General features: G+C 42.2%; 1 protein-coding gene across 1 annotated transcript in view; it reads right to left on the minus strand.

Annotated features, from left to right (window-relative positions):
- The window catches only part of IREB2 (iron responsive element binding protein 2), a 40,083-nt gene that overhangs the window by 3,387 nt on the left and 12,404 nt on the right, over window positions 1–24,292 (minus strand). The window contains exons 6-21 of the mRNA XM_036734690.1: window positions 21,988–22,057; window positions 21,509–21,692; window positions 20,312–20,451; window positions 18,018–18,189; window positions 14,761–14,861; window positions 12,329–12,445; window positions 11,659–11,818; window positions 10,348–10,483; window positions 8,225–8,309; window positions 6,905–7,061; window positions 6,504–6,628; window positions 5,450–5,554; window positions 5,209–5,351; window positions 3,655–3,802; window positions 3,441–3,563; window positions 2,244–2,429 (exon numbers count right to left, since the gene is read on the minus strand). Of these exons, the coding sequence (XP_036590585.1) occupies window positions 2,244–2,429; window positions 3,441–3,563; window positions 3,655–3,802; window positions 5,209–5,351; window positions 5,450–5,554; window positions 6,504–6,628; window positions 6,905–7,061; window positions 8,225–8,309; window positions 10,348–10,483; window positions 11,659–11,818; window positions 12,329–12,445; window positions 14,761–14,861; window positions 18,018–18,189; window positions 20,312–20,451; window positions 21,509–21,692; window positions 21,988–22,057 (2,152 nt within the window). The remainder of the gene's footprint in view (window positions 1–2,243; window positions 2,430–3,440; window positions 3,564–3,654; window positions 3,803–5,208; window positions 5,352–5,449; window positions 5,555–6,503; window positions 6,629–6,904; window positions 7,062–8,224; window positions 8,310–10,347; window positions 10,484–11,658; window positions 11,819–12,328; window positions 12,446–14,760; window positions 14,862–18,017; window positions 18,190–20,311; window positions 20,452–21,508; window positions 21,693–21,987; window positions 22,058–24,292) is intronic.

A 24,292-nucleotide genomic window follows, 5' to 3' on the forward strand; every position in this document is an offset into this window, starting at 1 on the left:
TCTCTCCCTTGGAGCTTCCAGCACTCTGGTTTCACAGCTGCTCTTTAAGCATTATTAGTCATCCATTCCCTGGCCAGAATAAACTCCACATGGGCAAGGGCCAGGCCTTATTGCAGTGAGGTATCTCCTTCAAGACTTAGCACAGTGCTCTGTGAGACCTGAATGAGTAATCGGCAAATTCTCAAAATTGCTGGACAGCGCCTCTTACTGCCTAAACCCTTCCCAGCCATGAAACTCTTCCTGATGCCAAATGTCTCCCACAAATACTTCTTTAACAAGTAGAAGTCAGGATCTTTTTCTACTCTAGAAAAGAACACAGCCCAAGTAGAGACCCTTAGTGCTTCTCCCCCTAACTTTGAAGGCTTCCATGCACCATGGAGGTGGTCCTGGGCTCCCGAGGAGGCTATGCCAATGCCGAAGGGCACCGTGTCTGGCAGGTCTTACCAAATTAACAAGGCTTTGTGCGTATAGACATGGCAATAAATTGTGCATTGGCTGTCCAAGAGCCAATCCCCCTAGATGTGGAGAGGCCCCATCGTGAGGTGGGCACCAGGGGAGATCTTTTTTTGTCCACAGGTGGCAGACAATCCATGGAATGAAGAAGTCTGTGATCTGCCTGGCAGGCCCTGCCCAGCTCCCTGACGCATGCCCCATTTGAGCTGTGTGACTATAGGACTATGGGAGCTTCCTCCTTGGTATAACAGGGATAAAACCTAGGTTGAGTTCCTCTTGTTGCTCCAAGACTCTGGAATTTATTTACTGCAAATATGCTGGTTAACTTGTTTTTAGGGAGGAGCTGAAATCAGATTTTCTTCTCCTTGCTCCTGCCTCAGGACTAGCTGAGGAATGCCTCCACTCTGCAATGAGATGTTCATTCAGTGGTGGCATACACACGCCTTAAAATTAGACCAGGGAATAAAGATCTCAGAGGGCCTAGAAACTAGGACACAAGCGGAGTGTGAAAATGGATTAGAACAAGGGGGTGAAAGCCAGGATTCCTGAGTGTCCATCCATGGACTGGGTCTCCGGGTTATGTCAAATTCTGTAGCCAGACTTTCCTCCTCAGTAATACGAAAACATTGGATTAGAGTGGTTTTTATCTAACAGACCCCTTTAGCAGTCTGGTGAAATCTAGGGACATCTAAGGATCTTTTTTCCCCCTATAATAAAAGGAAATGCTAAAATTCTGCCAGAGATGAGTGAAAATAAAGATGTAACTATTTTCTATATAAATTCAAGGACCTGCTGGAATCCCTCTATAGGTCTGTGGCACTTTTGCTGCTGGAAATTTCAACATATAGAACCAACATTAGGAGGTGGATCTGGAGATTTGGGAAATTCTATGCAACTTACAAATGTTACAAGGAGCCCTGGATAAAACCAATGTGAGTCAATGCCTAAGGGTGCTAAGGAAATTAATGACAGAAGGATGGTGACATAAATAGCTCTGCTATTTATTAGGACCCAAGCCGTGTGGTTTTCAGCATGATTTAGTCTCTCAGCACAGTAACATATTAGAAAAGTTGATCAAAAGCAAATGGCTAAGAAGCCATACACACATCCACACAAATCAAAGATCATCCCTCTGCCAAGGCTCTAACTGGGGGCATTACAACATATGCCTCAAAAATATCAACACAGGCCACAAGTAGTGTAAAGCCTGGACTGTACAGAACTACTGGGAAATCTGTTTTTTGAGATCATTTTTTCCAAAGCTTCTGACATTGTAGATGAAATCTCCCTTGAATGGATCCCACCTCTCTGCATCTTCTTAAACAGAATATTAGAGCCTAATTTAGCATTTCTGGATGGCCACTGGATGTGGTACCTGCAGTGACCTTTCATGGGATGGAAATAGCCCTGCTCTGCTATGCCTTTGAGGTATATCTACTTTCCCCCTTCTCTTGTCCATGCTAATCAGCTGTGAGCTTTTTAATCAGACAGGATATCTGAGCTCATCATGAGCATGAATGATACTGGGTTCTGGGACAGCTGGTTTTTGGAAGGGTAAAACCCTTCTACAGCATCACTTCTGACTTGCTTTCCCCCCTCGCTGGCACCTTGGTCATGCTTTATGTAGGTGAGGCTGTCAGAATGCAGAGGTGTTACGTGAATTAAGAATGTAACCCAAGATTCCACTGACACCCACTCCGGGCTAAGTGTGGCTATCTGTAAGTAGGACCCCGCTCTCCCACTTCCTGTGAGAAGGTGCACACACACAGACTTGAAAAACTTGCAAATACCTTTATGTTTAAGGTGACTCCCGGTGACAGATCTTCAGGGAATGAAAATGAAAACTGCTCTCTGCCGGAGAGGCCCAAGGAACTGGCATTTTCTCCTGGAAGAAACTGCAGTGGAGCGATGCCGATTCCAATCAAATGGTCTTTGTGAATCTTTTCATAGCTCTCAGCTACCACAGCTTTCACACCCTATAATAAATAATTTTTATTTCTTTCAAACTCTTAAAGAGAAATGGTATATGGTATGTCTCTAAGAAGGTTCTCCAGCCTGCAGAGCAGAGACAGCGCCTTCTCTAAGCTCCGTAGAAGGGGTTTCTATGCTCTGACCTGGAGTGGGACAACCTGTCACCTCCTGCGATTGGTGTGGCAAAGGCCCTTTGCTTCCCAATGTAGTCTAGAGGCTCTAAACCAGGCTCCCAAAATGTATAAATATTCTTCTCAGCACTACTAAGATTAACTGTAGAAGAGAGATTAGCAAGCTATGGGCCTTGCAATGAAATACAGCATTTTTTCCAGGGCTGGCACTAGATGAAACTGTAACGGTGGAGAAGTCTATCGATTCCCTCTTATCACTCACTGGGATAGTTTGCATTTAAAAAGTGGATCTAAGACTGAAAAACAGCCAATGATGAAAGGGATGACAAAGAACAAAATAAGAATGGCCAAATGACAGGTGCTGAGATCAACTTATCCGAAGAATTGGGCATGGCGGCCAAAATTTTTAAATGGATTTTGGACAATGTTCTCCCAAGATGTCCTCAATTAATGGACACTGCTGTTCTACCTATGGGTGACCATGAGCTTGCTTTTTTCCAGTCACAAAGGGAATAAAGATTTAATAAGCCTTCTGAGTATGAAGGATCTCCATTACAGAAGAGGGGAGGGCACAATGACTGATCGATTGATACTATCAATCTATCAATAATCACTAAAAATAACAAAACCCCCAGGCCCCACCTTTCTGAGTGCATAAAGAAAAAAAAATGGCTTGTCTAGTCCTAGTCAAAATCTATAAGAGAACATTAAAATGTAACCACAATCTTCTAAAAAACAAAAAGTCAAAGAACAACGAACCATAGGCAAACATCATACAAATGTCTTGATCGCATTTTAAACCTAGGAAGCTGCAGATGGATTTAAGGGAATTTACACTCCCACCTCTCGATTCCTTAAGAGAAGTTGTACAAAAGTATAAAATACCATCAAATATGGTCCTTTGGCAGCCCAGTCTCTTGAATTTCCAGAGCCATATTTCTTCCCTGCTAAAATAATCAATGGAATACCTTCTCTCTGGTATAATTCTGCAGCCTCAAATACATCCAGCTAGAGATTAAAAAGAAACAAAAATTCACCATTAAGTCAGCAGGCAGAGCTACAGTAAATAATGATCAGCACCGTCTGAATCTAACCTTACCGTTTGTCCTGATGGAAAGTGAACTGTTTTGGGAGCTGGTTTTCCAATAAACTTATTGAAGAGCTTGATATTTGCAAAGGTGCCTCTCGTCATCACAGCATCATTACCCCTCCGGGCTCCGTAGGAATTGAATTCACGAGGTGTAAGGCTATAAAACAACATACAAATCTCAGATTCCAAACTAGGTGGGAAAAAAAAAAAGGTACAATCCACTCCCCAACCCCTCCCAGATGAGGTGAGGGAGAAATAGCCATTGACTAATGGGATGTTTATAGTCAACATTTAAGTTAATTTGGCTTTGTTTTCTCAGAAAGAAAATCACTTATTGTCCTTGGGCCTTGGCTTCCTCATCAATAATATGAAGCTGAATTATGACTTCTAAGGTTCCTTGTAGTAGAGACTGCGAACTCTTATGGCCAACTTTGCCCATCAGACAGTGAAAGGGTTAGACATAAAAAATCATAACAAGTAAAAAATTGACAAAACTGTTGATTTTATTCTGACAGTTTAGAGCTGAGAGAAAATGGGATGAAGACTTTCCTTTCCTCAAAATATCTCCAAACTTATGACCAGAGTGGAGGATACACAAAATGAGGGGAAAGTGACATTATTCTAGTCCTCATTGTTATAGTATTAAAAATCTCCACAAAATCCTGAAGTCTCTTCATGGCAAGGATCCCAGATCTAACAGTGTCTGGTCTAAAAATATCCATTTATAGTTTTCTTTAAAAATTGTTTTTATAGACCCATTATCAGAAGTTTAAGGGTACAAATCTTTTTCTGTAGGAAGTGGCAATAAATTGATCTTATCTACAGAATAGCTATTTACTTTTCACAAGGCATTTTCAATAAACTCTTTCAAGAATGTTTTAATATAGCAAATAAATTCACTAAATTCTTCCTAAGCTAACCAGAAGAGAGCTCTACAAAGAGAGTTCTGTGCACAACTTTTACCCTGGTGCCAAGGCACCTATCAGGTAACCAGACAATGTTCACATTATTAATTATTAAAAAGTGAAATAAAATCTATCTACCCCTAGATTATGATCTCAAGAATTAACACTTATTTTCACTGTAAATTCCTAAACATTTATCAGGATGCAGAGGGTCACTACCCTTTGATGCCAGCTACCCCATGATGCCTGTGACCAACGCACTCCAAGCTCGTATGTCATGATCCAAGTAAACACAATATACAATTCCATGCATTTCTCATAATGGGCATATAGCAGGATCCAAATGATCAGTCTTTTTATTCTGGAAGGGCACATTAAACTAGTCTCTTAAATGAACAAGATTTAGAAAGGAAAAAAGGGGAAACTGTTATTTGTCTCTCTGAGAAGCTGTCTATTTAGACAAAGGCTCAATTTAAGTGAGCTCCATAGACAACGAATAAACGAGCAAAGATCCAACGAGCAGTGTGGCTCCCCTCTCAAGCAAGCACAGCCACTCTCAGGCATGTATGGTTTCTACTGGGAGCCAGGACAAATGGGGATGGCCTTGGTAGGAAGCAGCCTCATGGATGGCAGTTAAAGAGCCCTTTCAGATACATACCCTCTGTTTGTGAGATACCTAGCAGCTGCACTGCTCCTGGCAATACTTCCAGCAGGTGATATATGATCAGTTGTGACAGAGTCTCCCAAATAGAGCAAGACATGGGCATTTTCGATGGGCTGCAGTGAAACTGGCTCTTTGGCCTGTAAGATAAGCAATGAAGGTGTCTAAAGATCATAAATGGCATAACCCCCACTACAGAAACAGCTTTGTGTTTTAGAGTTTGTAAAAGAACACTTACAAGTTTATCAAAAAAGGATGGACATCGGATGTAAGTAGATTTCGAATCCCATGGGAACAAAACAGAATCTGGTGCATCTAAGGAATTCCACCGCTTATTTCCCTTCTGTGAAGAAAAAACACATTGATGAATAGGCAAGTTTATGCACATCTTTTCCTTCAAGGGGAGAGGCGGACTAAATAATTACAACCTTACCAGATCCCAGGATATAAGAACAAAGGGCCACCTCCAAAGGTTGAAGGTGAGTTTCATGACCAAAAAAAAGAAACAACTTGCATAAACAGTGTGGAGTCAACGTTAAAAAAACAAACAACCCCAACCCTCCTTGTTCCAAGTGATTGAAAAAGGACAAAAATATAAGACAAACTAAATAAATATAAGCAGGTTTTGAAAAAAAATCATGGCTGACAGATTCACAACAAATTATTAAAAGAGAAATAGCCTTGACTGGAGTTATATTACAATGGATGTCAGCACAGAAAGAGATCATCATAACTTTCATTAAATAACTCCCAAGTGAACAGAAAATAGCCTCTGACCTACTTAGTACAACATTCTATATTAAAGTTGGAACTTTAAAACCTTTCCATATTAACATATAGTTCCAATTTTAACTCACTAATACTCTGCAGTATTGTTGAATGTTTAGCTTTTTAACTTTTATTTGGAAATAAATCTAAGTCTGCAAACTCCTCCTAATGCTGTTCACTGTTACCTTGCTTCAGAGCATAATCCAGCTGAAGTCACTTTAACGTAACCAGATGGCTTCTCTCCTCCCTCCTGCTTGCTCCACATCATTGTGCATGGCCTCTGAGCACTGTTCACTTTCTTTGAAATTAAAAATATTGGGCAAGGACCAGATTCCTTTTTGAGAGTCTTGAATTATTTTAAAAGGAGTCATGTGAAAATGGAATCATGTCAGGTGTGACACCAAAAACATTTCATTCCAGACTGTCATTTTCTAAATAAAATGCCTTATGACACAATTCGGAAATCAGATACATCACAGAAGAACAGTGCACTTACATTCCACTATTTAAGAGAGCATCCTTACCTCCATTTTTTCTTTTAATTCTTTAAACATAGAGAATATGACATGTTCTTCCTCTACTTTATGAAGCTCCTCTCGATTAGGCCAAATGTCACGTAGGTAGATGTTTCTGCCTTGAGGATCAGTACCTATTTTAAAAGATTTTCAAAAAGTGTTCAGTGTAAGCAAAGAATGATAAAATGCTTACTGCTTTCCAAAGATATTGGTCATTACCCAAGTAAATAATTACCTGCAGATTGCTTCGGGTTAAGCAACAGAACATATGTACTAGAGTATCCATGTTAGCTGACATACAAGAACAGAAAGCAAGTGTACTAGCCAGCTTCTACTCTAATAAAAATGATTCTGTTTCAGAGGAAAAAACACTACCTTCAGTAAGACTGTACATTAAGAAATCAAGTTACCTAAAGGTTCTGTCTGGAAATCTATGTTCACTGTTCCCGCAATGGCATAAGCCACCACTAGAGGTGGCGAGGCAAGGTAGTTGGCACGGACACAGTCACAAAGACGACCTTCGAAATTCTTGTTGCCAGATAACACCCCACAGGCAACCAAGTCACCCTGAAAAAGGGAAAAAAACACTTTATGTCAAGAGAAGAAATAAGGTGGATATAAACAAAGGCAAGGAGGAACAAGATAACCCAAACAGGTTCTATTACCAATTAGCGTAGAACTATTGCTCAAAAAGGAACCTCAGAACAACCCTAGAAATCCCAGCATCTCAGAAGTGGAAGAATTTCAGAACCTGAGCAATCACTTAATCCATCCCTTCGTTCAACAGCCAAAGGAACTCAGGAGGAGAGGAGGGACTTGCCGTAGGTCACCCAGCAAAAGAGCCGCCAGACTCGAAGCAGACCTAGACCTTGACTCCCAGCCCCGACAAAGCAGAAGAGAATCATAGACTTGAAAGTGAACACTCATTTCATGGACCCAATGTTTCTCCTATGGAACAAGGAGCAGTAACAAGGATGGCGAGAGGGATGGAGGCCAGGAGGGATGCAAGCCAGTTAAAAGGTCTGGGAACACCAAGCTGGAAGAAAACAAGACCTGAGAGCAGGGATGACATGAGCTCATCATTGTTTTCAAATGATCTGAAGGGTTATTATGCAAAAAGAGGGATTAAAATAATTGTGCTTGCCCCCGAGGGCAGAAAGAGGAACACCAGGGACAGCTACAGAGTGGGCTGAGGCTTGTTATGGACAAACATTTCCACTACTGAGGGCTCCTCAAAAGTGAACCGGCTGTGTCAAGACGCAGCCCACTTAGCTGTTAGAGGCCTTCAAGCCAAAGCCAGCTGACCACTCAGTGAGGAGGTTCTGGAGGAAATTCCTCTGATGTACAGTCTGAGCCAGACAAACTTCAAGCCTGGCTCTGCAATCATGATTCCAATGGGCTAACTCAGAAGGGAGACCCCATCATGGAGAGCCATCTCCAAGCACTGCTGGCATAAACACTTGGGAGAGCATTTCTGTCCAGCCAGAGATTAGACTAAAGGCCCTTCTAACTTTCCCTCCAGCTACCATCCTTTCCCTCCTGGCAAAAGCTGTCTGCTCTCAACTGCCACCACTCCATCTCGTTTCTAGGAGAGTAGTACAATGACTATAAAGTATGTTGTAAAATTCTTTCAAGATTACAAAGTTATTACTGGTTTAATAACTGAAAAGTGGTTAAGAAAATTCTGGGAGCATCTCTCTAACTTGAATTTGCTAATCTATAAATGTTACCTCTTTTATTGCATTCAGAACAGCTTCTGGCAGGGGAGCTGTATTTCCAACACAGGTTGAACATCCATAACCAACTACTTCAAATCTACATTAAAAAAAAAAAGGAAAAGTTATTATAGAACTTATTTTACTGGGAAAGAACAGATGCACTCTTTTTAAATTCTGAACATTTGTTAAACAAGTTAAATGAAGTTAATCTGCCACACATTAGACACAGGTTTCATTAATATTTTCACTTAATGAAATCTGCATACTCTCATCAAGCATCATTAAATCAGCGTCAGGACTCAGGAATGCATTTGGGGGCCAAGGAAGCCCAAAGCATTTACTGAAGCTGCTGAGGAAGGGGGAACTCCTTTCCCAGACAAGGGCAACTGCTGTGCTTAGACCTTTATTCCCATTCACCTCTGGCTCTTCAGGCACATTATCCTCCCAACTATCCCATCCCACCACCCTGCCCCCATTTCCATTTTCTCTTTAATGACTGGATCGCTGACAAAGGTTGATAAGCATACCCAAGTCTCCCAGTCCTTAGAAAGTCTTCACTGGACTCCATGGTGCCCTTGGCTCTATCTGTTCACTCCCAGATAAAGCTCTTGGCTCTCAATGCTTCCATTTCTCCTCTCATTCCTTTTTCAGCCCCGGCACTCTGGCTTCCAATCGCATGACTCCACTGGAGCTGGCCTTGGCAAAGTTACTAATTACCTCCAAAGTGCTAAATCTCAAGACCTTTTCCTCAGCCTCATCTTTCTTGACCCCTAGGCAGCACTTGACACTGCTGACCACTCCTTTTCCTCCTAGATTCTTTCTCCTCGTTGGCTTTTCATGACACAAGCCTGGCTTGTTTCTCCTCCTCTCTATCTGCCCACTCCTCAATCTTCTTGGCTGATCATTACACAAATCACAACCCCCAACCGACATGTGGGTGCACCTGAAGCTCTGCCTTGTGCCCTTCTCTTCTCTCTCCTTTGGTTGCTCTCATTACCTCTCAAGGGTTTAGTGATTATCTTTATGAAAGTGAACCTCTCGGCTTGATCTGTCTGTCCGCCTACTGTCTCTCCCCTGGGTTCCAGACCCACATCACTAGCTGCTTTCTATATCTTTGAATAAATGCCTCATAGGCATCTCAAACTCATCATGTCTAATACAAAACTCATCAACTTTTCTCCCAAACCCATCATTTTTGAAATTTCACTATTTCTGTTGGGGGCACTGTCATCTTTCCAGTAACCCAGATTCCCATCCTTCCTGGCTCATGTTCTTCCTCAGTGAAGAGGAGTCGTCTCCTCCTTCTTCCTCACCTCTCCCACCTCCAACCATTTGCCAAGCCTACTAGCACAACACATCTCCCTTCTGTCTCTTTTCCACTCACAGGACCACTACCCTAGTTCAGGCCCCAATCATGCCTCACTTACTTGAGTAAAATGACTTCCTAATTGGCATCTGTGTCTCAAGGCTTAGGCTTCTCCCATCTGTCCGCCATATAACTGATGAAGCAATATTGCTACTTATCAATCTGCTCAAGGATTAAATACAAATTTCTCTGTATGGCACTGAAGCCTGGCTCTAACCTACCTTCCCTTTCCAGCTCAAGAATTCTCTGGCTCAGCCACACTGGCCTTCTTGCCATTCCCATCCCCTGTGTGCATGCCTCAGAATAGACTGTCTCGATGCCTAGAATGGACCCCTCACCTCCACCTGCTCAACTCCAATGTCAGTCTCCAAGAGTCCCTTCCTTATCCTGCAGCTGCTCCTGCTTCCCAGAAATCCTGTTTTTGGTCTACACTTCGATGTGTATATGTTGCCTCCTCCAATAAAGTATAAGCTCCTCAAAGGCAGGGGCTGTTTCGTGCTTGTCTTTGTACCTCACTGCCCTGCCCAGTGCCCAGCAGGTCATCCATCCTTCGTGTTAGAGACTGAGACTTGCCCATCATTTAGCTACTGGTATGGGGCCAAATCAGAGCACGAGAAAATCCAACAGCCCAAAGTGCAAAAGCACTTTGCAAGATGCTTTTCTCACTGATGAGTGGCAAGGCTGGGGTGTGACCCATGGCCCCCCCCTTCCAATTTCCTACCTTTGGGGAAGTGCAGACATACTCTACACTCTAGTAATTGTCACTTACCCAAGTTTACTAAGGTACGGTAACACTCCACTTGAACTGAGGTAATGTGTAACCATCCCACTTCCAGGAGATAAGCTTGTTCTGATGTAAGGCTTTACTCGGAGACCGGCTTCAACAGCTTTTTTCGCCAAAAGACCTACACAAAGTCAACATGTTACATGAACATGAGTTTTCAAATAATAAGGCCCAGGACAAAAAAAAAATGACATTCCAAAAATACATTAAAGCCTAGTTCTCTGCCCCAAGACTCACCATGTATAATAAAGTTATCTCTGGCATTGAGAAGGGATGACAGACAACTCTTCCTCTTCGAGGCAGAAGAAGAGGACATGACAATATCTTTTACTACGTATAAAATGAACCCAAGCCTTCCTCCATTTACTGGAGACACCACCTTCCTCCTCCATTAAAATCCTACTTTTAGGCCTCATCATGATATGGAAATGCTTCTGAGCCTTAAAGGCACAATTGGAAAGTAAGCACAAGCTCCAAAAGGTCCTTCCCCAAGCCAAAAAGGCCTTGTACAAACTGTCCCCTGCAAAAGGACCAGCCTGAGCTCAGAAAGGATCATCATCAGGTTGGCTTTAAGGTAATTTATCTTAAAATGACAGTAACCTGTTGAAGACTGTCCATCACCAAGTCGCAGAGGGACTGAGGGATATACTGGTAGAAGGAGTTATCTACACTGATGAAATCATGAAGTCTTGAAATATGCCAGACTGACTGCTCTGGTTGGTCAACCTTCTCCATTAAAAGTGACCCACAACATGATAGATCTCTGCACTGTTTTCTACTTAAATGTATATACAAAGACATTAAAAAATAATATTCACAAAAATAACGATGACTCAAGTTTTACACTCAAACACAAACATGTTCACTAAATGCTTCACATTTGTTTGATCTTTTCAACTTTTTGGACACAGGCACCATTTCCAATGCCTCTTGTGAATAGCTTTACAGCACCAGGGACAGAGTAAACAAAGTAAGATTCACTGACTGATTACTATGATTCCAGACTTGAACATGAAATAGTAAGAAATGCCTAAGACTTACACAGTCACTGTATTTCTTAACAAATAGGTGGAGAATCACCAGAACTTTGTTTCTGCATGAGTAAGCCAAAGTCTGTAACAAAAACTGTCTGAAAACATCTTGGAGCCAACAAACAGCTCTATGAAAGCCTCTGGGGGGTGAGGCATCATGTGAGGGCTGAGTGGTGATGCTTCTGCATCCCAAGAGGTGATGAGTAAATGGTCAAAGAGAAGCTGGGGAAAGGGATGGAGCGTCTGGCTGTAAGCCAAGGCATACCTGCAGCCAGCATGACGGATGGATTGCAGTTATTGGTACAACTGATCACTGCAGCAATGACAACAGACCCATGAGACAGCTTATACTCAATTCCTTCATATTGAATAGGCACGACATCGTTTTGCTTTTCAGCAGCAATTTGAAAGCCTTTAAATCCAACCTGCACAAAATTGTACCAATCTGTTAGCTTCATTAGCCCTTGTCTACACCAGTAGTTTTCTTCCCCACTGCCTCTCCATCATTCAACCAACACCAAGCATGTACAATTGAAAGGAGGCATCTTTCTACAAATGAGTCAATTTTCAAATTATCCTTGTTAAGGTTACCCAGCAATCAGCTGCCTCCCATTTTATCAGACCAAGGGCATAGAGGACACTCATATAATAATCCTCCCTACATGAGAATCTCAGAGTGGTTGTAAAGGCCTAAAAAAGAAGGTTGTGGAATAGGGCTAGAAAAGCCATCAGGGACAGCACTGCCACTATCCCAGCTAGCCTGGGGCAGCTGATCAAAAGAAATGGCTTGGCAGGGTTACTGGAGAGAGAGGCAAGCAGCATTTGGTTACATATATTCCTATCACACAAGACACTGGTATGCTGAGTGTATTATCTTTTTGCAACGTTTTCGCACTATTTAATGAGCACAGAAGGCACAACCTGAAACGATTTACCTTTTCATTTAGGCAAGCTTGGAAATCACTTTTCATATCACTCACAGCCACTCGATCCTGGGGCCTCTTCGGACCACTGACAGATGGAATTATAGAGTTCAGATTAATCTGTATTATCTAGAAGAGGAAAAAGAATTAGTATTCATAGTTGCAGTCTCCAGTGTGTAGAGTACCATTTATCTTAGCAGTGCGAGTCCATCCATATGATCGTATTTTTAAAACACTAGAGCCCAATTTTAATTAACTTTCATACTGGGCTTGAACACTGTGCTAAAGGCAAAGCAGAATCTTATGCTGTCATCAGAGTCCTTCATCATCCCCAGGAGGGGCTGTCTGTAGTCAGCACCCCAAAGTCTGGATGTCCCTCTGCTGACACCTCACAATAGCAGCTGCTCTTTTTTGGTAAATGTATTCCTGGGTTCAATATGAAAGGTTCCTGTGAACATCTGACTTTTTTGAATTTTCTTTTGGGATAAAATAAAAACTAATGCAGGAATGAATTTAATTTAACAAAGTCAAACGTGTCGTAAGTTAGCAATGGTTCTCTTTATATTGGTATGCTGACAGCAATCCAGGTCAGTAAGTGTTCCTTGGACCTATTTGGGGGCCTTGTCCCCTTTGCTTCCCTTCCTTTCCACCACAGGATCACAGGTGTCTGAAGATCTACAAGGGATCTGAGAGGTCAATCAATCAGGTTGTCAAGTGTCATTTTCTACCCCATATAGAAAATCTCTTCATAACATCCCTATTTGAATACATCCAGAGATGAAGCTCTTGCTACTTCACAGAGTAGTTCAGGTCATCATTGGACATCTCCATTTTTAAAAAGTTCTTCCTTACACCATGAGCCAAAATCTGTTTCACTGTAACAGGATTAGTCATAAAAACCATGGAGCTGGAGCTGGAAGGATTAATGGTGGTCCTGCTCTCTGGAGGTACAGAGACTCTAAACTTCTCACGGATACAATGGTCTTTCAGATACTGGAAGCCACGTGTCACATCCACTCCAAGCTTTCTCTTCTTGAAGCTAAATGTCCCCAGTTCTTTCAATTGCTCCTTAAGAGATCTAAATTCTACACCCTTCGACAGCCTGGTCACCAGACTCATTGCCCAGTCAACATCCCTCCTAAAACATGGCACCCAGAACTAAACTCAACACACCAGATGTCTGTTCAGTTCTGAGAACAAAGGCAATTCAATACTTTCCAGATGCATTAGTTTTTCTTAGCAGTCACACTAGACACTAATAGTTAAAATATAGCCTCTAGTCAAGAAAACCATGTGACCTTTTCCTACACCAACTGCCATCAAGTCAGGTTTCCCCCACCTTGTACTCGTGGAATTGATTTTATAACAACAAATGAATAACACGTATTCATGTTAAACTTCCATGTTAGTTTTGGCCTGTCAAGACATTTTTTTGAATTTTGACTCTGATATCCAATGAATTCAGCTTTGTGTTAACTACAAATATGGTAAACATATCCTTCCAGGTCTGTTTATCAGTTTTTGGGGAAAGTTGACAAGACTGAACAGTGGACTGTGGAATTCATTAGGGAACACCCTCCCAATTAATATGGATCCATTAGTCAACATTCTGTTGGTATGGGTGCACCTAACTAGAGTAGCATCCCCTTCACATTTCTTCATCTTGGCCAGAAAGATGTTTTACTCTTCTCCCAAGTGAAAGCCAACTAGAGGTATACCAGCCCTGGAAATTCTGCAGGAATTCTAAGATCTGTTTATTTACTTCCTAATTTGGACCACATAACTACTTAGCAGGGGAGAAGAAATGAGAATCATGGAAATTTTAAGACAGAAGAGACCAGATGACCTGACTGACTGTCTGACCTCTGATTCCCTGCAGCTTTTCAGATGCTTATGATCCTGAGGAAGTGAAAGGGAGAAGCCCCCAGATAGGCCCAAGGAACACTCAGTGGCCAGAGTCCCCTGGATTGCTCTCAATATATCAACATAAGGAGAGCCACTGCTAATTTATAACCCATTTAACTTTGTTAAATTAAATCTACCCCTACATTAGTTTTTGTTTTATCCTAAAAGAAAATTCAGCAAAGTTGGATGCTGTCAAGAACCTTGCGTATCTCAAACAAAAAATAACTTTTGTCCTAATTTTGGTTTTTAAGACATGAAAGCAGATACACGTTTCCTCCTACTACTTAATGTATATTTTGGAGTGGGAAATCTACCTTTTGAGAGTAAAACAGTCATTTATTTATATTAACTGCTACGAAATTAGGACTAAAAGAAACCACAAGTTTTTATTTCTAATAAAAATGACTATATTCCAAGCTACTGTGCTACAAATGCCACTGGGGAAATGTGAAGGCCATAATCAACAACCTGCCACACTCCCTAAGTGCCCTCCTGGTGCCAGGAAACCCAAACGTAAGCCACCAATTGCCTGAGTGTACCTGGGAATACTCAGGCTCCGCCAGACAGCCCTGGTCACTTCTAAACAACTTCACAGCTTTAAGGTACGTTTCCATCGACGCAAGCTTGTCTTTGTTGAAACCTGACAGGGGAAAAATAAAGCTTCTTAAGGAATAATTCTTCTAGGCAGGGAAGAAGATTACTTATTACTGAAATAAAATCTCAACACTGAATTTTCTACAACTCAGTTCTTGATAAAACCCTGAAACTGGATAAAAATTGTGCACTTCACAAAAATTCTCACACATGTGTTGTCAAAAACACATCAGTATTCTTTCCATTATCCTGCCAGATCAGAAACACTGATCACTCAAACAGAAAACAGGACAATACTTCACTTGTCAAAGACAATCAGTCCCTGAGAGATTTGCAATGATCTTATTTCCCCGGATTCTCTGCCCCAGCCATGCCTTTGGCTCCCATGAGTTTCACCTCAATCACCATTTTTTACCAAGGATCCACCACATGCTGCACACTGTGCAATGTGCAGGGTATGGAGCCCAGCCCAAACGGTCCCTGGCCTCCAGAAGCTGACAGGCTTCACTGATAAACACGATGCAGTGAGAGGGACAAGAAGAGACCGTCCTCAGGGCTCCAAGAATACTGAAGGAAGGGCTCAGAAGACTACATGGAGACAGCATCTATGTGAAGACTTGAAATAATAGAAGGAATGTGAAAAATAGAGAGGGGATTCCTGTTTGGAATAGACATGGGAATCGGGCTGCATGAAAACAAGGAGAAAGATGAAGACAACATATCAAGCTGGAGGAAAAGCTCAGCAGGAAAGACATAATCAGTGAAAGAAGCAGTATGAATAAGGCCTCAATTAGATTACGGAGGACCTGAAGTCCAGGGTGAGGAATCTGTCCTTTCTCCTGGGGAGATGAGGAACCAGTGAAGATTGTGGAGCTGGAGAGTGATGAGTACAGATTCATACTTTAGGAAGACGATTTTGGTAGCTGTGTAGAAGATGGATTAAAAATAAGGAGTCCCATTACCGGAAAGGGGGAGAGCAAGCACTTACTAAGTGACTCGGCCAGGGTCTCACAACTAGTGAATGTCTAAAGTTAGAACTAAATTCAGGTCGCTTAACTCCAGGCCCAATACTCTATCCACCATGACACCTAGCTGCTACTGCTGCTTCAGTATAGACAAGGTGCCCAAAAAAAGGCTTAAAAAAGTGGAATAAGGGCCTGAACTAGGGTGGGTGGCCCTCTAAGCGATGAGAAGAAAACAGATTTAGGGGCAGAATCAACAAGGCTTGACCAGTGACTGGATGGAGAAGACGGCAGTAGCTTCCGTGGAAATGGGCTATACTTTATACGTGATGAGAACGATACGACTGGGGACACACCTTTGCAGATGTGGAGCAGGCAAAGAGAAACAGAATTAGGGCCCAGAGACAGAAGGCAGGCTCACACTGGCAGGAGAACCCAGAGAGCTCAGTCATGGAAGCTATGAGGAGCAGTGCCCAGGAAGAAGACACAGTTAACAGCATCCCATGCTGACCAAGGCAAAGAAGGACGGAAATTGGGGAAAGGAGACCCATCTGATGATGAATGCAGCAGTAACCTTTGGGAAACTGGCTTTTGTCAAACAGTGGCCTCAGTCACACTGAAAGGCTGTGAGGAGCCAGGGAGCAGGGAGGCCATGGAGGCAGTCTGCATACACTGGTCTTTCCAGACATTCGGAAGAGGAAGGAGGGAGAGATGATGGGTAGTAACTCAAGTGAGGACATTGGTAAGCAGCACTCTTGGCTCTTGCAACTGTGCAGGGATGAGGTGACAAGGGTCTGCCCCAGGGTGGTGGCCCTGTCAGAGAACGGGTATGGATAAGATGTCGCTGAAGATAAAACCAAGATTGACTGGGAGGGCTGAGAGTGAGCAATTGAGGACAAAGCCCAGATTTTAAGCCTGGAGCACTGGGGAGGATGATGTGGGACCTGACAATGACAGAGAACTCAGAAAGAGGGAGAGTAAGGAGGTGAGTCTTGGACATGCTGAGTGTAGGATGTCCATCAGGCAGCTGGAGATGTGAGGCTGGAGGCCAGGGGAGAGGTTAGGGCCAGAACAGTGACTACATGGAGCATGATGGTAACTGCAGCAGAGGCAGAAATGACTTGCAGAGGTGAGGGCTGAGCTACGGGTAGGAAACAGGCCCTTCCAGGTCCATTACCTACTACTTCCCCCAACCCACCTTAAGATCTAGCCAATCTGGATCTTCAACCTTATCCTGTCTTTCCCTACAATTCTCTACACTGATGGAGGCTGGCTGTTGTCCATGCCTTGAAATGCACTCCCTCCTCTTCTCTGCTTGTTGAAATCTTCTGCCTTCCAAGAACGAGTCAACATATGTCCACCTCCATGAAGCCTTCCCTGACCACCCCAGTTCAAAGTGGTCTTTTCTCTCTCAAATGTTTCTAGGGAACTATCTGCTTCACTTACTCCTCTGCTCTGGGGTCATGGTTGAATCCAACTTCTCTGTGTACCTTGTAGTCATCTTGTTAGACTGTAATATCCTAGAGGGAGGGGGCTGTCATTTTTCATCTTTCTCTTCCCAGCACAGTGGCTTGGTTACAGTAGGCATTTAATAAATGTGTTCAACAAGGGGAGAGGTGTGGTTTAGTGGAAAGAGCCCTGGGTTTTTAGGCCAAAGCCTGAGTGTGAATCCTGGCTGTGTATGACTATCAGTGACTCTTCTCTACACCTGTTTGGTCATTCACTATAAGCTGAGGGGGTTGAACTCTATCCCCTTCAAAAGACTCTTCTCTAAAATCCCACCAGCGAGTCCTAGGAATGAACAACACAGGCTCTGACGAGGCACAGCTTTGCTTGATGGGAAAGCCCAAAGACAGACAGCTGTGCTGCAGGGAGGAGCAGAGAGCACCTCTTAGAATGGACCCGTCCTGATTCCTGCCTCAGCTCACTCATCCTAAGAGTAAGAGGCATAAGATCATTTCAGCAACTTCTAAACCCTATGGTCTGGTAGACTCCTCTTCCCACTGAAGAGTGGTGGAGAAGAGCCTGCTCTTTGAGGCTTGGCTTCCTTAAACTGCTCAATCTACTGCCAGCCTGGGAAGAACAGAAGGACAAAGGCAGTTTGGAGGGATGAATGGGAGGAATGTGTCTCTTGGCTTGAGGCCCTAGCACTGGAAGATGCCTGGGCCCCTCCAGGATTGTGTCTGATCAAGTCTCACAGAACCCATCGAGCATTACTGTGGATCTCGAGGTCCTCTTACCTGTATGTTCTAAGTGCTTCAGTGTCACATTGTCAACAGGGAAAAAGCTCAGAATAGCACCATACTCAGGACACATGTTTGCTATCGTGGTTCGGTCAGTCACGGAGAGCTGAGCAACTCCAGTCCCAAAGAACTCAACAAACTTTCCAGCTACTCCTGCTTGTCTGAGGTGCTGCAGGAGGAATGCACAGATAACAGATTATTCCCCACAAGCAATCAACACCAACAGGGCATTCTTCAGCCATCATCACAGTTACAAATCCATTAGCACAAAAAAGTCTTCATAAGAAGGAGCAATTCAAATCCGCTTCCTGTGTTGTAGAAGTCAATCTAGCACAAGGAGAGCATTTAGTCCAGCCCTTGTCTCAATTTAACCTCCTGGAAAACCAGGACTTGATCCCAGACTAACCAATGAAGCTGCCTCCAGGGGAGCCAAGGGAAAAGCTCTGATTGATGGACACTCCCCTACAAGACATAGGATCATCAAAGGTAAAGAAAGGAGCTACAGTAGGAATTCCTTACACTTTGCAGGATTTAAAGTTTTCGAAAATCTTTTCTAACTAGTTATGAGGCAGACAGTCTGAGCTGCCCCATCCCCAGCTCACAGATCAGGAAAATCTGAGGCATGGAGCAGATAAGAGGCCTGCCCAGCACAGAGCCATGGCATGAACTTTTCTCCAAAAGCCCAATGTCTTTCCACTACAAAAAACAAACCACTGAATTACAGAAAGTTTAAGAGTCAGAAGGAGCCCTGATGATCAGATCATCTACTCCTGCCTTTCCCTTTCATAGAAGAGGGGACTTGGAGCCTAGACATGACTTTAGAAAACCAAATATGTGATACACTTTTCAGGGGGTTAAAAGAGGAAGATGAAGAAAAATGCCAAGTGGCACGTTTTTTTTTTTCATGTGCTTAATAAAGGGCTCAAAATGCTGAAAGACCATTGACTGAAAAGCACTTGGGAAGAAACAACAAAAGAAAGATATAAACCAACCAGCAGACCTGATCATCAAAACCAAGTTAAAATAAAGCTACCAAAGGGCTCCAAAAAGGAACACTTATTTTTAGGGCTGAATGAAGGGCAGTATCTCGGACTTTCTCTAAAACCTAATGGATTCTTCCTTTTCTATTAGAGATGCCCTCACAAACCTCGATTTAGCCTCTACTACCATGTCAGACCTGGTGCTTTATCAATCATTTCTCTAGCTTGTCAACCTATCTCATAATCAGGGAACTGGCCAATACTGATAGAGAAAAATTACCCTTTTCTGTTCCTCCGTGGGATGCCCCAAAGCAACTCCCAGGGGTGGCTATCAAAGATTCACTCAACTAACCAAGTAGAATTGGTTAACTAACAACCTGCCATCACTGCGCTTTTATGATCAAAAATGTTAAGGGTTCAGTTAAAAAGGTAATGAAAACATTCAGAAAATAGAAGCTAGAAGGAAACAACTATCTCATATTCATTTATCAATCTTGAATTTATACAGAGAGGGCACACACACCCACACACACACCGTGGTGTTTACACCACGTGTAAAATGAGAGGGCTGAATAAGACGAGCCTCCAAAGCCTCTGAGCTGATGAAATGGCTGAGATGACTGAGACAAAAGAGACAGGCAGTGCTTCTACTCTGCCAAGCTCCTGGTAAAAGGAAGATCCCTCTGCCAAGATAGATTGGCAATGGCTCTGCACCTAGGTCTCAGAGAGATACCTGGGGACTAAGAGGTCAAGTGACCACTGGGGTCACACAGCCAACACATGACAAAGGAGACTTTGCCAGTTCTATCCACTATTCCCTGCTGCTTCTCTGACTACATAAAATCAAAGGGCAAATTATTACATTAGGTATGAGAGATCTAGTTAAGCCTTTTCTCTACAAAGGCATTTACAGCTAATGAAATATTAGAGTAAGCTAATAATTTTACTTGTGGCCCTGAGCTGACAAATGCTGCCGTTTCAACAGTTTGATGACCTTTGATGTAGGCAGGGAGAGCCCTCCCTGCACTGAGGGACACAAAACTGTCCTACTTGGACTTAGGGGACTGGATCCTAGAGTTGCTTTGGCTGAAAAAAATCATTCCTTTGTGACCATCCTGGTAACAAAGCTGTTCCTCAGCCCCTCATCAGGTCTGTCCAGGTCAGCAAGACAGGTCAGTTTACATTCCACTGGCTTGTCCTTCAAGAACCAAGTTACTTCCATGCCAGGATGAGGCAGAGCAGGGCTTTGGAGAAGGCAGCTGACAAAATTAAGTTACCAAGGCCATTTACTGAAACAGGACTTTAACTTACCTTTGTAATACCAAGAACCACATCTATGGATGTTGCCAAAGAACTTGACGAGCCAATCAATTCACACCCGACCACCTCTGGCAAAGTAAGAGAGACTGGGAGACCAAGCATGACTGCTTCTGTCTCGATGCCACCAACCCCTAAGGAACAGATTCAAACACGTTTATCAGCACACTGTATTCAGAAATAATGGTGGCTGAGTTTTCTTTACGTCACCTCACACAAACTGTCTTGAAGAGGTGCCACAGCAGTGCTCTTCGTAAGAGGCACTGGACGAGGAGTGCCAATGCCCAGTTCAACCCCTGAAGCTGTCTTTACCCAAGTCAGTCTGCTAAGACTATTAAAATTTGAGAAGGGAAAGTTGCCATGCAGCTCCTTAAGCAGTAAGAGACAGAATAGCTAAGTCCTCTCACTTTAGGAGGCTGGGGTGCAGGGTGAGTGATGTGAGGTTCACACTAACGGCCAGTTAAGGGAAGAGCCACTGGGTCCTACCTGTCTTCTGACTCCTGTGGCAGGGATCATGGGATTATTTACCACCTTGACATTTTGAGTTCACCCACCAAAACATATACTTAGTTTTTTCTCTATCCTTGACCTAGACACTTTTTTGTGACAGCCAATTCCAGTGAGCAGGGTAAGGAACAGACAGCCAGGAGAGTTGTGCAAGAACCGAAGGGCTCATTTGTGCTGAGCTTTTGCTTCCCTACAGAGGCCATGCTGGCCTCCCCTCTACAACTCACACTCAATGCACACTCCGAGTGAACTTCCCAGGGTCTGCACTGCTACTACACAGGTCTTTGTATGATGAAAGTAAGAGCTACAAGCTTCATTAACATTTAATACCAGTGACAGGTCGTCGTGATAGGTGGGATTTATGCCGCATCTCTGACTCATTGGTGACTGCAAATACTATAGCTTTAAAAAGCAATATGAACTAAAATGACAAATTTTAGGCTGCAGCTTTATCAGATATGCCTGACCTAGGCATCTGCATGCATGAAACCGTTCTGGCTAACAGGCAGCTGGAAAAGAAGAGACACAGTGATGATGCTCCTTCAAGATGTTGGGCTCTCACACCATAAAAGCCAACCACTTTAGACTAAATGAGAGAATTAATTTTCACTTAAGAAATGACTAAACAAGAAATAACAGCAGCACCTAGGCTAGTTGCAACAAACAGGCCATGCCATTACTTACCCCACCCCAGGATGCCCAAGCCATTCACCATTGTTATATGAGAATCTGTTCCAACCACACTGTCTGGGAAGAATAAATTCTCTTCTTCAAACACCACTCTTGACAAATACTCCAAATTTACTTGATGGGCCATTCCAGTTCCAGGGGGAATTAGAGTCACATTCTTAAAAACTTTTGAACTCCACTATATTGTTTACAAATAAAAAAATGGAAATGTTAGTTCATGCATATAGAATTTGTGATTATTTCATAATTATGCATAAATCAGCATTTATAACGTTGGAAGTAATGCCCAATTTAAGGTCTCTACAAGACAATAAAACATGAAAATGTTAACTTTACAAAATAATCTTTAAAGAAAAAAATAACTTCAAACATGTCACTGAGAAAAGTAAAATGCTCGATATATTCCTGATTTTTTAAATCTTTTGTTATTTTACAAATCTCCATGCAAGTACTTTAACTCTTGATTTACACACCTTGAAAAATTGGAGCCTCTCTCGATTTCTGCCAAATTCTACCTCTTGGTTTTTTAACACTGTTTCAGGCCTAGAGGGGAAAACAACTAATATTAAACTTAGCTGTTGTTACACAAAACTAACATTGTCATTTTTACATCCACCCCTCCCACCTCTACCTCTACCCCATGAATCCTTAGGATTTACTGGACTTCTCAGAATCAAATGATTTTATTTTCCAACCACGAAAAAAACATGCCTCTTAAGCAAGAGGAATTGCCTTATAATTTCAAGTGAGATAGCAAATGTTACACCCTTTGATGAGCCTACATAAATATTAGCTATTACTGTTATCTGCTCATGTTCCTGGTAGGCCCTCAAAACATAACCAACACTAGGAGAAATCTGGGCAAATCCACGTTTGTTTTACGGTTTAGATGAAACCAAGCTAAAAGCATGAGAGGTTTTTGGTGGGCCTTGCTTTAGAAGTAAATCAACAAACAAACATTTAACACCTATTATGTGTCACTATTGTGTTAGGCCCTGGGACAAGAAACAAATAAAATGTGACATGACAAGTGAGCCCTGCCCTAAGGAGCGTAGATGAAGAAGATATATAATTGGAAGTGAATTCAGAAGCCAACATAAATTTCCAACCACTTGAGTAGGAGTGAAGAAATGGACTCCTCCAAAATGGCAGGTTTCTTCTGCTACTCCTCTATCAACCCTTATGCCGCAAAAATTTACAAGTCACTTCATACATTGCCATTTTACATTACACCAACCAACAAATTACAACCAAACCCTGCCCTATCATCACAAAACCTAGCTGGAACAATATTCAACTCCAGACAAGAAGGGCACGTGTGAACCCCTGAGGCTCTCCAGGCCCTCCAACTAATGTTTCCATCATCACAGTTCACTGAACTGATATAATGACCTCAGGCAGTAAAGGCCTGTATTTTAAATGGTCTAAATAGTATATTATATAAGTGCTAAAGTACTCAAGTCTTAAAGAAGAAGAAATCATTAGAAATCGTTTTCTTCCCCAAAACAACCATTAGCACAAGGTTATTATTTGAAGTTACTTACTTCAAAGTGAAATTAGGAAGAAAATCTATTTTCAGCTGATAATTAACAGGTGACAAGATCCTCAATGACAATTACACAATTAAGATGGGCATAATAACCATCCCCTAGGCATGGTTCTCTGAATAACACATTGATCAGCAATCACTTGAACCTATACAAGTTTTCGGTACCCTCTGGATAACAGTTTGTCTAGGACTACTGTAGAGACTGCAGGGAATAGACAATCTTCCTAGTCACTCCAATTCACAGTCTCTTACTCGGTAATAAATGTGTGAATTCTTAGTTCTTTAAGGTAGACCAAAGTAACTCCAAATGTTGAATTCATACTATAATATATATATATTATATATATATATATCCCTTACCTTTTGTCTGATTCTGTCTGGCTGTTACTGAATTTTATCAAACATCTCTATCATACAAATTCATTAACATAAGAAAGGCTGGAATTTAAGAATACCTTGAAGGATCAAGCTGCATCAGTTGACAAGGCACTTTTTTTATCCACAAGGCAAAGAGAGTAAAAATTTTTATTTCAAAGTGAAATTCTAGTAAAATATTTCCCTCAATTGTTGTGGTTGGTCCTTCTTGTATTCAAGAATATGTAAGAAACCACCTCTGCTTTCATGGAGCAGTGGGATGGAATGTAACCCTTTTTGAGTTCCACTGTTTAAAAGTTAAATCAAAAAGAAATACTACTATTAAAAAATAGCAAGCAACTCTCTTCTCACTACTTCAAAAGGATTCCACATTCTGCCAGCTTGGAGAGAATGAATGAATTTACAGTACTAGCAAAAAAAGAATCTGTGCATTCTTGTGTGATCTTTCCTTTTAGATTGGCTTCTGCAGAGTAGGAAGACATGTTAAATTTCAAAGCTGACAGCCATCTAGTCAGGATGACTGGGTAATAAACGAGAGGCTACAAAATCAGATCGTTGTTAAGAGATCTATAGATTATATGGAATTCTGGGAAAAAGTAGGTGAGGGCTCTATAGATTGTCACATATAAACTAGGCAGAAATTGGAGTTCAATAACAAATAAATTAAGATGCTACGTATCGAGGTTAGAGGAGAAAACGCACAGGCTGGCTGAATCCTCTTGGAATTGCTTTTAAGTGTTTTACCTTCAAATTTAAAAAATCTTCAAAGAAAAGAAATTCAGACTCTAGGTAAGATACTAGCCATCTCCACCACTAAAAGGAACAGTACTTTATTTTCATTATGTTTATTACAA

This window comes from Trichosurus vulpecula, chromosome 8 (assembly GCF_011100635.1).
Source record: "Trichosurus vulpecula isolate mTriVul1 chromosome 8, mTriVul1.pri, whole genome shotgun sequence".
NCBI classification, from domain to species: Eukaryota; Metazoa; Chordata; class Mammalia; order Diprotodontia; family Phalangeridae; genus Trichosurus; species Trichosurus vulpecula.